The 17036-nt window shown below is 30.8% G+C and overlaps 1 protein-coding gene across 2 annotated transcripts in view; it reads right to left on the bottom strand.

Annotated features, from left to right (window-relative positions):
* LOC134715300 (protein mono-ADP-ribosyltransferase PARP6-like) overlaps positions 1-17036 on the bottom strand; it is a 42807-nt gene that overhangs the window by 6991 nt on the left and 18780 nt on the right. Inside the window, exons 16-22 of one of the 2 annotated variants that reach the window (XM_063577404.1) lie at positions 16623-16671; positions 14529-14641; positions 13173-13245; positions 12452-12556; positions 11578-11641; positions 9742-9826; positions 8062-8174 (exon numbers count right to left, since the gene is read on the bottom strand). In XM_063577404.1, coding sequence (XP_063433474.1) covers positions 8093-8174; positions 9742-9826; positions 11578-11641; positions 12452-12556; positions 13173-13245; positions 14529-14641; positions 16623-16671 — 571 coding nt within the window. In that variant the 3' untranslated portion in view covers positions 8062-8092. Of the gene's footprint in view, positions 1-8057; positions 8175-9741; positions 9827-11577; positions 11642-12451; positions 12557-13172; positions 13246-14528; positions 14642-16622; positions 16672-17036 lie in introns of both variants that reach the window. The other variant, XM_063577405.1, reaches the window with a different exon arrangement.

Below are 17036 nucleotides of genomic sequence, written 5' to 3' on the forward strand. Positions count from 1 at the left end.
TCTAATAAATCATCCCAATTTATATGCTCATGGTGTAACACAACATTTCAATACAATTTGGTCACAAACTGTTCATGCACATTTTTCTAATTGATTGATTGACTGTTGCTGTATGTCCAGTGGGTTTTCAAATCATCAATATAGATGTATGATATGAAAAGAAGCAAAATTAAAAGCAGGAGCAGATAATTTTAGCTGTCACTGTGAAGTGAGGTTGTATGAAGTAGGATCTGATTATAAACAAGTAACCTTTATATCCCTCCTGAGTAAGTCAATTAACTCTTTTACAAGCAGTGACCACCTAAAAATTAGCATGGTGAAGACTTTCAGATCAAAGTATAAAAAGAATTACATATCTTTATATAGTTTCTGAGGTCTTCTCATGTATCCTGGTTTCTTTCCACAAATTGTTTCTTTTTCTAAAAAGGTTAAATATGACCATGTTTTCCACCAACTTGGCAAAATATAATGTGGTGTCATTACATGCACACGTATAATAATAATAATACAAAGGTTACAAAAGGACATTTTTAATGATATGAGCTAGTCAAGGTCACAAAAATTATATCTATATACATTTTTCAATCAGAGAAAATATATAAAAGAAACCGGGAAATCTTTACAACTATGTCATGTTATTTTTTTCTTCAATATATTACATTATTTCATTAAACTTTTCACAAATATTTCTAGGGAAGACAAACACTATTGAAGAAAGATAAAATCAGAAAAAAGTACTTGGCTTTCTTATGCAGGTAAAGCACACATATGTTGACACTAAATCGTTATCACAGAATTGGTGATGATGTACATGTACATGTATCATGAAATCTCCTATCAGCATGTAATTCACTAATGACTTGGGGGCCTTCCATTAACTAGGTTCAACAATCTGGTACACATGGCCCCTTACCTCATCAATAACAGGAAATCAATAGATTAATGTACCAATTACAGTTGATTGTCCTAGTAAATACCTTAGCGACACTTCTTCATTAAAACAGATAGGGAGTGTAGATAATATCTAAGATAGGTTCTTCTGTACCCTCGCAGCTCTAATGGGGTTGGACAAATAATGAAGGAATCTACCAGTACAGACAGAGGTACTTATATAAAGGAAAACACCAAATAACACAGTGATCAACAACTACAGGTCACCGTACAGGCTTTAAAAATAAGCAAAGCCCATACAGTATAGTCACTATGGTTTGTATCAGATGATGAAAACTACCACAGTTACCAGATACTTTTAATAAGCTTTAACAAACCAATACTTTCAAGTCAATTACAATTTAATTATTAATTTACAGTATTAGATCAGAAATTAATCAATGAAAAAATCTGTATAAAACATGCAGAAATCAGTTTTGTCCATATGTGGTCACAGGTAGTGAATCTTCAATCATGTACAGGGAAAATACATAGGACTAGAAACGATCCTAATGTATCACCTCAAAAACACGGATAAAAAAGTTGTAAAAAATAAATTAAATTTCAATCAAATAATTCCTTAAGTACAAGATATTTTGAACTTTTTAACAACATAATAAAATTGAGAATGAAAATAAATTTGTTTATATAACTATATCTGTTTTTTTCTTCAGATTCTGGACTTCAAATATAGACCAATCAATTCATCTTTCAATAAAGATGGTATCAGTGTCACAGGAAGATAGAATCAGAACAAAAACACAGTGGGACTTAAACATAAAAGCCTGGATTGAAAACAGTAGTTCTTATCAAACAAACTTCTACATCACATGGTCTCTGGGGGATAGTTGTCTACTTGACAATCAAACCATATCTTCTTATTTTCATTTTGTAGAAACAATTAAATATAGCATGATAGGAGAGAACTGCTGGAGACAATTATACACACTTGGTATGTTAACTGTTTCCGATTGAAGGACAAAAAATATTGGGAATGATAAATTTTACCTGTTACATGAGTGACACATGAATATTTTAATCTGATTTAATCAATTATACAAACAAGTCAAAACTTGTACTAGCCGATACTATCAATATATGACTGTGCATAAAGCATAATCAAACTTTCATTTTTATACAAACAATATTGATTAATATTTCATTAAATCATATTTAGTCTGAAATTCATTATTAATCAGCCTATTAATTTGTCATCTGCATAATTTGTGGTCGACATGATCTAAGGGCAATAACTCTAGATTTATTTGGTGTCTGTACATCATGTCTACCTCTGACAAGGAACATGACTTGGACAAAGGTACATAAAAATAATAGGGCAGGGTTAAATTATTATTTTAAGACCTCAACCCTCACCTACTTTTCACCTTGGGTTTATCAGTAGACTATCATAAACCAAACTTCTTAGATATCAAAGACCACAGATCTGACTTTGCTTGAAATGGGGTAAATGAATCTAAAGAAAAGTTCCAGTTTTAGTCGATCATAAAAATGATGTGCATCCCAGTTTCTTATACCATTTCAATAATCAAAGTGCTTGTAAGCACTGAGGGTAAAGATTGCTTCAAATTATCAGAGAGATGTAGAATTAAATATTGCATTGGTTGTAGTTTAACAAAAATTGTAGACAAAGGAAGATAAATCCAATTTTTAAAGATGAATTAAACAATGACATCAATTATATTTTTAGAACAGTTATAAGATTCCTGCACCTTGCAAAAGTTATGTAATTTTCTTGACAAGAGTAACATCATTTTGTGCCTTGAATAACTGACCATATACTACATTGATAAATTTCTTGAAATGTATTGAATGTTATGATCAATGCACTATATTTTGTGTATCAAAATGGTAGCTGTGGAAGATTTAGATATTAAGTCAGTCCCAAAAGGTTATGATTGCATTTCATGCAATCTTAACCTAAAAATAAAAATGTTATTACAAACGTACTGTATCTCTTTGATCAGTTCAGCCTTTTTCATCTGATTTTTATAGTTTGTTCTTATGTTGTATTGTTACACCACTGTCCCAGTTTAGGGGAGGGTTGGTTGCTTCAAACTAGTTTTAAATAACCCTGCCACTTTATATGTGCATGTTATGAAACCTGTAATTTAGGGGTTGTCATTTGTTGCTGTTTGACATATTTGTTTTTCATCCATATTTTGTACATAAATTAGGCTGTCAGTTTTCTAATTTGGAATTGTTGGAGCCTTTTATTGCTGACTATGTGGTATGGGTTTTTCTAATTGTTGAAGACCATACTGTGACCTATAGTTGTTAATTTCTGTGTCATTTGTTCTCTCTTGAAGAGTAGTCTCACTGGCAATCATACCACATCTTCTTTTTATATTTCAACCATTTTTAACCCCACCCCCCTTTTCCAAAAAAAAATCACATTGGCTTCACTCCACCAGAACAAGCCCTTAGTGTTTCTATATCACATGTATTTCTTTTCAACTAATTGATTAAACAACAGCATGAAAATTAACACAAAATTAAAAAAAAAAGAAACCATTCATTTCATTTGAATGTTCTTGACTTGTGTTATAAAAAGAACACAATACACATGTAGATTCAACAAATAATTCTTAGAATTCGTTTTCTATCAAAATAGAAATAGCTTATATCTCAGGCACTCTGTACACTTTCAATTACCTAGTCTAATATTACCATCCCTGAATCTGTCTTAGAGTTCCAAGAATTAACACTTATGTTGAGTCAATCTTTGTGGGTCTTGCTCAGTGGTGCAACATTGGTAAAAAAAATCCATTCTACTGAAATCAGCTTAAATATCTTTGTGATTAAACACCTTTTCAGTTGTGTTAATTGTTCTTTTTTAATATCTAATTTGAATTGGTGTCTTCCCGATTGTCCCACTTTTTGAAATTACAGGTAAAAAGGTAATGAAATTTTGTGGGACAATCGGGAATATGTTTGTGGGACAATTGGGAAGTTTAAATGTGGGACAATTGGGAACTGTTTTTATAATGATTAATTTGTTTTTATAGCGTGTTGCAGTTAATCAAAGGTTACTAATCAATGTAACTTATAAAATATGAACAAAATAAGAACAAATAATAATATTTACATATTTTATTTTGCTCATAGAAGGTACAATTGAAGTATCATATAATATTAAATGAAGTCTTTTAAAAAAAAAAATTTTTTTTAGTCAGTACTGCGAGTACTCTCAGATCTGTACGTAGTGTCTTTATTGTGATGATGTCCCAAGCCAGGAGCCTGTCAGTCAGTGGTTGTCGTTTGTTGCCGTGTAACATATTTGTTTTTCGTTCATTATTTTGTACATGAATTATGCCATTAGTTTTCTCGTTTTACATTAGTCGTTTTGGGGCCTTTTGAAGCTATGTGGTATGGGATTTGATCATTGCTGAAGGCCGTATGGTGACCTATAGTTGTTAATTGCTGTGTCATTTGGTCTCTTTGGGAGAGTTGTCTCATTGACAATCATACCACATCTTCTTATTTCTTATGGAAGTTTGGCTCTTCTTTATAATTGGTGAAGAGTCCTGTTGACTGCAAAAAAAATGGGAAAATTGGAAAAACAACCTTTAATAGTGATTCTTGGAAAGGCTGATCTGGAAAAATTCTAGACAGCAGCAAATTTAGAGAAAGTAGATGGGGGTACAAGAAATGATTTTACCAGAAGCATGTGCATCCCATATACAAAAAAAATCTTTCAAAATTTCTCAAATATGTATTTTTTCAATGAATTATAACAAAGAGGTTGAAATAATTAGATTTGTGTTCTAAAAAAAGAGAAAATTCCAAAATTGACAAATTGACAGAATGGTCAATTTGACACAAAAAAGCAATAAAATTTTATAAAATTTACCTTTCTTAAATTAACACCTACTTCTAGTTTTTTTTTTTTAAGTTAGATCTATTCAGATTGGTCCACTCTATCTTTATTGAAAGTATGAAAAAAAGTAAAGTTTTATTGTGAAACTGTGATTTTTTTTTCATGATAATAGCCCAAAAATGGAAAACATTTGATGAAAACTTTCTTAAATTAACACCTACTTCTAGTTTTTTTTTTAAAGTTAGATCTATTCAGATTGGCCCACTCTATCTTTATTGAAAGTATGAAAAAAAGTAAAGTTTAATTGTGAAACTGTGATTTTTTTTCATGATAATAACCCAAAAATGGATAACATTTGATGAAAACTGAGAAAATTTTCAGAATTGGGTACTTTCAAATGGCTGCAGCAAAAACAAGTGCACCACCATCTCATTTTCGTCACCAATTATTTTTCTAGAGTCATATATAAACCCCAAAATCAGGTTCAGAAAAAAAGTTTAATTAAAGACCTTAAAAGATCTATTTCATAAATCAGAAATATTATATTTTTTTAATCAAAAGTGTATCAATCTAATAATTTAAAAAAAATATTTTTTTATACTTTTATAAAATTAATGTTAAATGTGTAATAATTAATTCTTGTTTATTTAGCAAAACAAACAACAGTTGCCTTGTTTATCTAAGAACATTTTACTACATAAAATAATGTGGGACAATCAGAACTTTTCATGTGGGACAATCAGAACTCTAAAATTTTAAAAAGTGGGACAATCGGGAATAAACCTTTGAATTTTACTAAACTGGCATTAAAAGCTTCAAATTAAACACCTTTTTAGTTGTGCTAATTGCGCATTTTAAAATTAATATTTTAGTTCAATTTATTGTAGTGGTGGAATCAGACCCCACCTCTATAAAACCTCTTACTCCTACTGCTAGGGAGTGCTCTCTAACATCAAATTCTGGCCCCACTCCTGGCTACAGTATGTATGACTATGTATCTAAGAATCATAGTGATCAAGTGCTCCATCATTCCTGCAGCTGGAGCTTGATACTCATCATATAAAATTGTCATCAAATGATCAAAATAGAACAAGGAAAATAAGATGAAAGAAATACTGAATAAATGCAGGACTGCTGGTTTCAAAATGAAAATACACTGAATAAAGGGTTACAAACAGATATATTTCTCTCCTCCGTAACCTTAACAAAAACTTTTACAATCATAGATGCTTTATAAACTGATACTGATGCATATTGTTTTTAAACTTCCAAAATTCATGACATTGATTTTAAAAATCTTAAAATAGCGCCACGACATAATCCAAGTAAAATTCAAAGGTTTAGTGGTTTACTGTTCATTGCATAAAAAGTCTCTAAAATGTCAAAACTCAAAACACCTGTTTACTATCATGTTATTTAAATAATGCTTCCCATGTGCAAGGGTAAGTTCCTGTTAATGAGAAGATATCCCTGTGAGACAGGTACATGTGTACATTATGTCAATATGAAAATTTTATCCAATCCAAGTGAATAAAAATGAAAATTTATAATTATTATATTTGCATGTACATTTTGTACTACAAATTTTGATGCCTTGTGTTATGTTAATCACAGTGCCTGTGAGCATTGAAGGGTAAAGCTTGTATTCATTTTGCAGTGGGAATTAAACATTACATTGTATAAACACTGAAAGCAATTATGGACCAAGGAAGATAACTCCAATTTTAAATAATAACATTGATATTTTGAGAACAGATACTAATTCATGCATCATGTACATTTTTGGTAATTTTGTTAAACAAATATGGTTTTACGTGTTTGTATTCATCATTTAGTAAATTGTATATCTGTGTATATACTTCATAAATAAATTTCTTGAAATTTTAATGAATGCAGTATATTTAAACTCTTCATAGATACCAGGATTAAAATGTTGTAGCCAAACAGATGTTTCTTCTACAATTTATCAGTGATTAGATATAAGAAGATGTGGTATTAGTGCAAATGAGACAACTCTCCATCAAAGTCACAATTTGTAAAAGTGAACCATTACTGGTCAAAGCAAAGTCTTCAACACACAGCCTTGAGTCACACCTAATGAAAAGCTATAAAGGACACCAAAATGATGATAAAGAGGAAAACCAACAGTCTAATCTATATAAAATTCCAGAAATGAGAAACAATTCTTATCACAACAACAAAGGACAACCACTGAACATCAGGTTCCTGACTTAGGACAGATGCAAACAAACACATCATGTTTGGTACCAACCTTCACCCTTGCCTGAAACAATAAGATGCCCAAATAATGTTGTGCTGAATGCACTATGTTTTGTTAATTTAAATAGGTGTGATAAAGTTGAGAGAATTTCAACTATCGAGCTAGCCATATAAGGCTTTTGATAGCATGAATTCAGTGATTAGGACTTCTTTGGGAATAACATATAGAAAAAAAATTCAAAACATTAATTTCTTCCAGAATACAACATTAAAGATTCTGTTGTAAAGATTTGAAGACTGAAGTGCAAAAAAGACCTAGAAGTCCACATTTTTTTTGGTCTTATAAAGCAACTCCTAATTTCAACTATTTTTTGGATTAAATCTTAATAGTTTTTTAGCCTCAAACAACATTTGTCATATATTTTTGATAACGATATGAATTTGACCCAAATAGATTTATTTATATCAATTGTATTTCGGTCAGATGATGTGGTCAGTGTTTATCAGAAGGAAATTGACCTTCCAAATGCATAAAAATAGACAACCTGGCTATAAAAAACCTTAAAAAATACCATACATAAGAAGCTAACGACATTGTAAAAAGAAACAACAGAAAGAATTTTGGGATTAGTTAAAAATAAATTGTATCCCCGGTATCTAAGATTTTCCTAATTGATCTTACAAATTTTGACTTAAAGGTCAAATTTAGGCATTCATGGCCATACATACTCCTTAAGTCAATGGTTTAAGAGGATAAGATGAATTTTCTAAGGAATAAACAGACACAAGTTGATGACAAAAGCTCACATGGCCCTATAGACAAGGTTAGCCTATATATATAAGTACTGTGAATTTAGAAATTAAAATGTTTGTATTAATTATTGTGAATTCTTGGACACTGGAAAAAAATCCCAAATTAGTAAATGTGAATGCAAAAGTTTTAAGATTGACCACTTCTGAAATTATAATTTCAAAGTGTTTATAATTGCTGACCTGACCACATTTTTCGCATCAATAAAATCACTGCAATAATTTCTGAATTTACAGTACTTGTGTATGCAAAACCTACTTGCCTGTATTTTCCAAGACGTCTATAAATAATTTTTATTTCAATGCATTTAGTATAGCCTCGTTATACTGTTTCTGTTGTGTATCTATATTCTCATGTCCTGTTGCTTCTTCATATCTAAAAATAAAGAAAACTTCTTAAAAATAACTTGACACAGAGATATATATGTCTCACATGTATTATTTTGATAGTCAAATGTAAATGTTAATATCAAAATTGCTACTGTGGATTCATTAATATTCGTTGGATATCAATTTTTGTTGGTTTCGTGGGTACAGGTGAACCACAAATTCAAATGTTCAACGAATAACAACTTTTCAATTGACTTTGTATACAGGGATTGGCAAAGTCACGAAATCAAATATCCAAGAAAATACAAGTTTTTATCAATCCACGAAAATTGATACCCACGAAAATAAATGAATGCACAGTAAACAGTGAAACCTGTTTTAAGAGACCACTTAAGGGAATGCATAATAGTGGTTTCATAAGACAAAGGTTTGATAATACACGTACTGCTTAATACATGTGGTCTCTTATGCAGGTTTGACTGAACTTTTACATGTAAACTATGCAAAACACCAAAAGTCAATAGACCATGAATGAAGGTTCAGGACCAAAGTATGTCCAAGGAAATAAGGTAAACTATTGCTAATACAACTGTATACCAATTATCATATGATTCTGTTAAACTGACCTAATTTTAAACTTTAACAAGTGAACTATTGACTTATCATTAGTGGTTTGGCACAAACTGACCTAATCAAAAACTTTGATTAAATTATGCAAAAATTTGTGAATCTGTAGTCCATAACTGAAGGGGGAAAGTTTAAATAATCCATAATGATATGAGATGTGCTAATGCTTATTAAACTACGCAACAAATATCATTGACCTTATCAGAAACTTTAACATTTGTTAACTAAGCAATACTTAAGGGCATACAATACAGTTTTGATCCTGTATTTACAATTTCCTGAAAATTTGCATATATGCTATTTTTTACCTGATTAAATTAAAAATGTAATAAAAAATATACCTTCATGTGCTACTTTTTGAGTAAAATGAGGTCTAAATTTTGTATATTTGCTCAAAATTTAGAATTGTGGCTGTAATTTCTTTTTGGAAAGAAAGACATAACTTTTTTGTTATAAAAGATAAACACATTATTTTTTTTGGTTAAATAATCGGTAATTTCTGTATTTTATAAATATCTTAAAAAAATATGCATTTTTTTATTCAGAAATAACTCATAGTTATCAAATATTCACGAATTGAGGAAAAAACGTCATTTTTTACTGCATGTTTATCAAAATTAAAAGAAATCCTCTATTTACAGTTTTATAAAATTTGGGTCACATAATCTCCCTGTAAAATGAAACAAAATGCCGTTTTGAAAAATATGGGTCCATGAACTTGTTTTCAAATTAAATCAGTTTGAATGATAATAATCAGTCGAAAAATGCATCTTTTCCCGATATGTCACAGTTTGACGTCGCGAAAATAACAAATTACATTAGCAACGTCACTGCCTTCCCTGTAACTGTATCGTATGCCCTTAAAAACCTAAGTGGTTTTGACTAAACTGACCTAGTCAAACAAACTGTAACAAATGGTTGATACTGCTGTTAACTTGATTTATAATTATTCAATTTTATTTCCATCTTTTTGTTGCTATACTTACACAAAGAAAAATCTTGTACAAACATAATCACCCTCTGGACAAACCCAAATCTGACCGGATTTCTTCAACTGTGGCCATGTTATCACTGAAAATAAAAGGCATTTTTTTTTTATATTCAATGCATTCAAATACTGTGAATTCATTTTTTCCCTCTTAGATTGGAGGGTGAATTTCAATGTTTAATGGAGCACAATTTGTTTGTATGCTTGAATGCAGACTTTAGTGCCAAAACCACAAAATCAAGCCTATAAAAAAATGTGCTTCATTAAAAAATGATATTTAAGCTTTACCTATCCAGGGTTTCCGCTGGAGGTCGCCATTTTCGCAATTTGCGAAAAAATAATAATTGTGTCGATTAAAATTCGTCATTGGCGAAAGAATTTGGCGAAAGAAATATATATAACGATTTATTTTCAGCCATCTTGTTTGTTTACTTTTTTCTGGTTTCTCTGACTTTACCGATCAGACAATACTTGGAATTCACCTTGACTCGTTAAGATTTTGACTGAAAATCAATAATCAGCTGATTGCATTTATAGCTATCGACATCAAAGGACTAATTAATAAAGGTGTTGATTGTATGATATGACAAAATGATATGGTTAAATGGCTTCTGTCACATGTCTCAAAAGGGATTTATTTACCGCTTTGCGACGCACGTGTTTGAAGCAAAATTTACGCTTCCTCTGCTTCTTTTGAAAAGAAAATTATTGTTATGACGAAAAATGTTCAAAAACTAGAAAGGTCTCTGATTTTAAACTTTATCATTTAACTTTCATATAGATCATTGATTTGAGTGGGTACTTTAACTGAGTCGTTTCAGTAACACAGGTGTTTCAAGCATATAGTTTTACTTATTTACGATGGTCTAGAAAAGAAAACTGTCGTTATGAAGAAATCTATTTAAAAGCTTGGCATGAGAGTAACCCGTCAATGTAATGACTACACCTTACACGAGGGATCAATTCCAAGTAATAAGATTCTTCGTTTTGTTGTAAAAAACACTCCTTATTTAGGGGGGGGGTGCTGGAAAAAAAGAAAATTTTAAAGGAAAAATATATTTGGCGAAAAAAATATTAAAGTGGCGAAAAATATATTGTTTTGGCGAAATAGGTAGCGAAAAAAATAATTGACACAGGGGAAACCCTGTACCTATCCCCATTAAATCCATAACAACTGGTATCCCATGGATATTAATAATAAAACCTCAATGTACGTTTTGTGATATTTTGTTGCAGTGCATTTCTGCTTTTAAAACATAAATTGTAAATGAAATTGTTATACATGTACATTATAAAAACAAATCTGCTGGACCTTACTGTATAATTTGTGAAAGTGTTACAATGGACACTTAATGATATCACTCACTGTATTATGTTTTTAAGGTAAGGCATTTTTTTTTATTTTGATGTAAATCTGTTGGATGTGCATGAATTGTATTTTTGGCTTGGGAAACATGATTTTATTATTATTTGTTGTGGTTATAATTGGTTTTTAACTAGGTCTTAGTAAATGTCAGTTATTTTGCATTTATATAGAAGTTGTGTTTTTTTTTTGTTACAGTAGTTGATTTTTGTGTTTCAAGTAAATTTAATAAGTTAAGCAATTTAAAGCTGACTTTTACAGAATTTTCTTATGTTGCGCTCCTACACTACTGTCCAATGAAAAAGGGGGGATGGGGGGTGTAAATACTTGCAATCATGTTAAACCCAGCACATTCTGTATGTGCCTGCACCAAAAGACTGTAATTCAGTGGTTGCATTTGAATGATATCTATCATATTTATATTGACAAGATCTACTCATATAAATATATGATTAAATACTAGAGACTCACCTTCACATAAAGCTATACAAAACAATGTGTTATTATCCCCTCGTAAAAATCTTTCTGATCTGTTCTGAAATAAAAAAACATGCTATACTTAAAATATCATTAATTTTAATTCATTCAGAATGATGTTAAACTTCCCCCCTCAGTGAGCAATGAATCATTATACTTCTTTCAGGTCAATATATATATTGACCTCAAATATAGTCTATAATGAATACAAAATATTACAGTTTGTCAAATTTACTATTGAACAATTCGTTATGAAATTAAAATTTCAAATAACCAATTCTTCTTATCTTAACCCTTTAAGGAATGACTGTAATATTTTTTAAGTCTTTGAAGAAATAACATAAAAAAGTGGTGCCCACTTTAAAATAACCCACTATGGGTGTTGATGTTATTTCGAATAGACAGAAAAAGTATTACATTCATTCATTTTAATATATTTTTAAATTCCATTATAAGCCGTGAGTAAGTCATGAAAAAACGTTGATGACGACACAATGACAGATCATGACATAAGTACCAACCATTTAAAAAAAAAACTAATTTATGTGGCAAATATATTTTTAAAAGGTCTGGAGTTTGTAAGCTGGTCACATGACACAATATTTAGAGAAATTATACATCAGAGAGTCAATAGACTTGTAACACGACAACGTTTCTAGTGACAATTATAAAACATGGAGTCAGTAAGCTAGTCACATGACAAAGAATCTTGTGGAAATTATAAATCATGGAGTCAATAATCTGAATTCATGACCAACATTCTAGTGGCAATTATAAAACATTGGGTGTGTAAGTGTGTCACACTACATATTGTGTCCTTTTAAAAAAATTTGTACTGTTTCATCCATTACTAGTATTTCTAACTTACCTCTTTCTTTTTGCCTCCCCCACTAGCATACATTCTAGAATAACCAAATGATGTCCCTGCATTAGGACTTAAGTAGATGCCTTTACCATAAGCTGCACCATTTACCTATAATAGTAACCTATATATATATAAACAAATATCATCTCATGGAGTTTTAAAATATTTTCTAAAAGAACAAAACTAAACATATTGGCATTATGGTAAACAGGAAGTATGTGTATGACATTATGAGCTCATCCATAACAAATCATGGAGAATGAAGACGGAGTGCATGAAGAGAACCACTGAACCACAGTAGGAAAACTGTCAATCCTTAGTCAATTAAGATTGATTTCTAAACCTCAGGGTTTACAGGCTAGTGATACAGTAGTTCCACTAGTTAGATCACTTAGCCACAGAGGCCCTATTAATAGTACTATAGTCATATTCATTCTTTTGATCTATGTTAGGGTATCCAACAATTACTGTGGATTCAATATTATTCGTTGGATACAAATTTTCGTGGATTTCGTTGATATAGGTGAACCACGAAATTAAATTTTCAACCAATGACAAATGTTCTAAAGGCTTGTTTAAAGACTTCAACAAAACCATGAAATTGAATGTCCACCAATATACAATTTTTCCTTCATCCACGCAAAATTGGTGCTCATGAAAATAAATGAATCCACGGAAGTAATGATTTCAGGTTTAAATTTTTATACTGAATTTTCATACTAACCTGTTTATTGGTTCCTGATGCTACTATTAAACCTTGTCTAATTATAGAATGCCAGTTTTCTACAGCTGAACCACTGCAAAAATATAAAACAGATTTTGATTACAAGGTTTCTTTTTATCATTGGAAATCATGTCAAATTTTGCATTCAGTATACCCAAGGAGAAACCATAGTAACTAGTATACAGAAAATTAAGATGCCAGCAATTTCTGTTACAGTTTTATTAGTTATCCTTTCCAATACTCATATTTATCACTTAATTTTAAATCTTTTTTGAATTTTGGTGAGAAGAATCATTTATACAAAATAGATATTCTTACTGTTTCATACTTTTATATATAAAGCAAATATTCCACTAATAAAAAAATAAATGTTTTGTTCATTCAATTCTACAAAACTGCATTGAAAACAGACTGCATGGGAAATAACTCTTCACAGTTTTCATTTATCCATTTAAACAAAAGTTGTCTCCCATGTAGTAAAAATATCACATTTGTAAGTTTTTAGATTTCTGTGTTGATTTCAGATTTTCACGTCAAGCTCTTCATAAAATTTTACATAATCTTTTAAACATTTGTCAGAAGGTATTCATATAAACACTTTAATTTCACATTTTTCTTTCATAAAAGTTCCATAATTCTTATTATAATTTTCTCTTATCTATTAGAAAACAGATTGTATGGTTTTAAGAGACATCAAACTTTAAAAGTAAAATTATTACAATTTTTTTTATAGAATATCAAAAGTGGATTACTTTCATTTGAAAATTTGCCATAAGAAAGGAGAATTTGCAGTTGAAATAGTTTTAAAACAAGAATGTGTCCCCATTACACAGATCCACACTATCATTTTCTGTGTTCAGTGGACAATGAAAATGGGGTAAAATCTCTAATTTGGCCTTTAAATTAGAAAGATCATATCATAGGAAACATGTGCACTGAGTTTCAAGTTGATTTGACTTCAACTTCATCAAAAACGAACTTGATAAAAAATTTAACCTGAAGCGAGACAGCTGAACAATTGGACAAACGACAGACTGACAGACAAACGAACAGATGTGCAAACCAGAAAACATAATGCCCCTCTACTATTGTAGGTGGGGCATAATAAATTTGGAACAGAGGTGACACCTGTTTATATCTCTGAGCTATATCTCACCGAATTCTAAATAACTGTGCATTCTATTGATTTTGTGTGTTCTGAATTTTGTTGATAGAAGAAAAAATAGTATTTTTATGCTTTCGTCAAAGTCTGCATATAGAAAATATATGGACTACCCATGCCCATAAATTCCATAAAGATGCGTACCCCATGAATAAAAGAAATCTACAGTATACAACTAATGATAATCTACATACTGAAAAGCAAAAGTACTGCCATATTTTTCTTTAGCTTCTCTAAATGCAGCCTCTTTTGCAGGTGGACTGCTGAGTAACAAATACTGGAATGGTGTCTTCATAAATGGTATTCTCTAATAATAAGAAAACAAAATATTTCTACAATATAACGGTTGTTTGTTTGCTTCTTCATGCTTTTAAAGGTAAAATTGATTGTTGTGTTTATATCGTTGATAAAATTGCTATTTCAAATTTTCAATTAGGAGCCTCCATGAGGAAATCCCCCGCAAATAGTGATAGTTGGCAAAATCACAACACCTGCAGGATTGTGTAAATTAGGCAAAATTATTCATGCTATTTTAAGACATGACTCAGGTGACAAGTTTTTTTTTTAACATTTATCATCTATTTTTTATAATTCAGAAACTGACATTATCAAACAAGAGGCTCTCAAGAGCCTGAATCGCTCACCCTAATTCTTTTGGTTAAATCTCTCATCAATGATTATTTTGGCTTTTCAATTTATTTAAATGTTTTTGGATAAACCTATTTTCTTCAAAAGCAAAAAAAAAAAATTTTCTCCTATGTTCTATTTTAGCCATAGAAGCTATGTTTCTTGACATACAAGGAAATAAAATATAAAATTTATACTAGATACTATGAAACTAATTTAGCCTAAGTTTGGCTGAAATTGATACAGCAGTTTCAAAGGAGAAGATATTTTAAAGTAAGTCAACATGATGAACAAATTGTGAAAAAAGTCTTTAAAGGGCAATAACTCCTTAAGGGGTCAATTGACAACTTTGGTCAGATAGACTTATTTGTAGATCTTACTTTGCTGAACATTATTGCTCACTTTACAGTGTATCTCTATCTATAATAATATTCAAGATAATAACCAAAAACAGGAAAATTTCCTTAAGATTATCAATTCAGGGGCAGTAACCCAACAACAGGTTGTCTGATTCATCTGAAAATTTCAGGGCAGATAAATCTTGACCTGATAAACAATATTACCCCATGTCAGATTTGCTCTAAATGCTTTGGTTTTTGAGTTATAAGCCAAAAACTGCATTTGACCCCTATGTTCTATTTTTAGCAATGGCGACCATGTTTGTTGATAGATCAAAACTTCGGATACAATTTATAAACTAGATACCCTAAGGAACATTCAGTTAAAGTTTGGAAGTATTTGGCCCAGTAGTTTCAGAGGAGAAGATTTTTGTAAAAGATAACTAAGATTTACGAAAAATGGTTAAAAATTTACTATAAAGGGCAATAACTCCTAAAGGGGTCAACTGACCATTTCGGTCATGTTGACTTATTTGTAAATCTTACTTTGCTGAACATTATTGCTGTTTACAGTTTATCTCTATCTATAATAATATTCAAGATAATAACCAAAAACAGGAAAATTTCCTTAAAATTACCAATTCAGGGGCAGCAACCCAACAACGGGTTGTCTGATTCATCTGAAAATTTCAGGGCAGATAGATCTTGACCCGATAAACAATATTACCCCATTTCAGATTTGCTCTAAATGCTTTGGTTTTTGAGTTATAAGCCAAAAACGGCATTTGACCCCTATGTTCTATTTTTAGCAATGGCGACCATGTTTGTTGATAAATCAAAACCTCGGATACAATTTATAAACTAGATACCCTAAGGAACATTCAGTTGAAGTTTGGAAGTATTTGGCCCAGTAGTTTCAGAGGAGAAGATTCTTGAAATAGTTTACAACGACAGACGCCAAGTGATGGCATAAGCTCACTTGGCCCTTCGGGCCAGGTGAGCTAAAAAGCTTTCACAACAAACATTGATTTTATTCTTTAATTTGCTATTGATTTTAAACATGTACCTATATGTCTAATTGTCATATCAGTGGCGGATCCAGAGGGGGGGTTCTGGGGGTGCGCACCCCCCCTTTATTTTTGCCGATCAATGCATTTGTATCGGGACATATGTTTTGCACCCCCCCTTTCGAAAATTCCTGCATCCGCCCCTGCATATAACAAAGCTTGAAGTTCTAAATGTGCTCAAATACTACCAATATTCTATAATGGAAGTGATGACTTGAAGCTAAATTCGAATACAAGTATAATTCATACGTCTTACCTTTTCTGGGGTTAATTTAACAATATGAGACCTATTACTGGTAATTATCCTGAAAAAAATAATACATATTTAAAATCCATTTTACTTGATTTTTCATATCAGTAGGGCCAAAGGACCCAAAATTGGTTTCCTTTCTCTAACTTTAGTTTGTAAATAAATTGGTACTTCCTTAGGTCCATGTGTCCAAAAATATCCAGCACAATTATCATACTCAGATTCACGCATGGCAGGGCCATTAAAGTTTGTTGCTTTCTCTTTTAACCCGTTAATGTTATACATGTTATATATGCACTGATACTATAAATATTTTCTAATCAGTAATGGTAAAAACATTTAACACAAAATTGTGAATGAAAGGAAATAGGGAATGTGGCAAAGAGACAACAACCCAACCACAGAGCAAAAACAAAAGGT

This window comes from Mytilus trossulus, chromosome 4 (genome assembly GCF_036588685.1).
Source record: "Mytilus trossulus isolate FHL-02 chromosome 4, PNRI_Mtr1.1.1.hap1, whole genome shotgun sequence".
NCBI classification, from domain to species: domain Eukaryota; kingdom Metazoa; phylum Mollusca; class Bivalvia; order Mytilida; family Mytilidae; genus Mytilus; species Mytilus trossulus.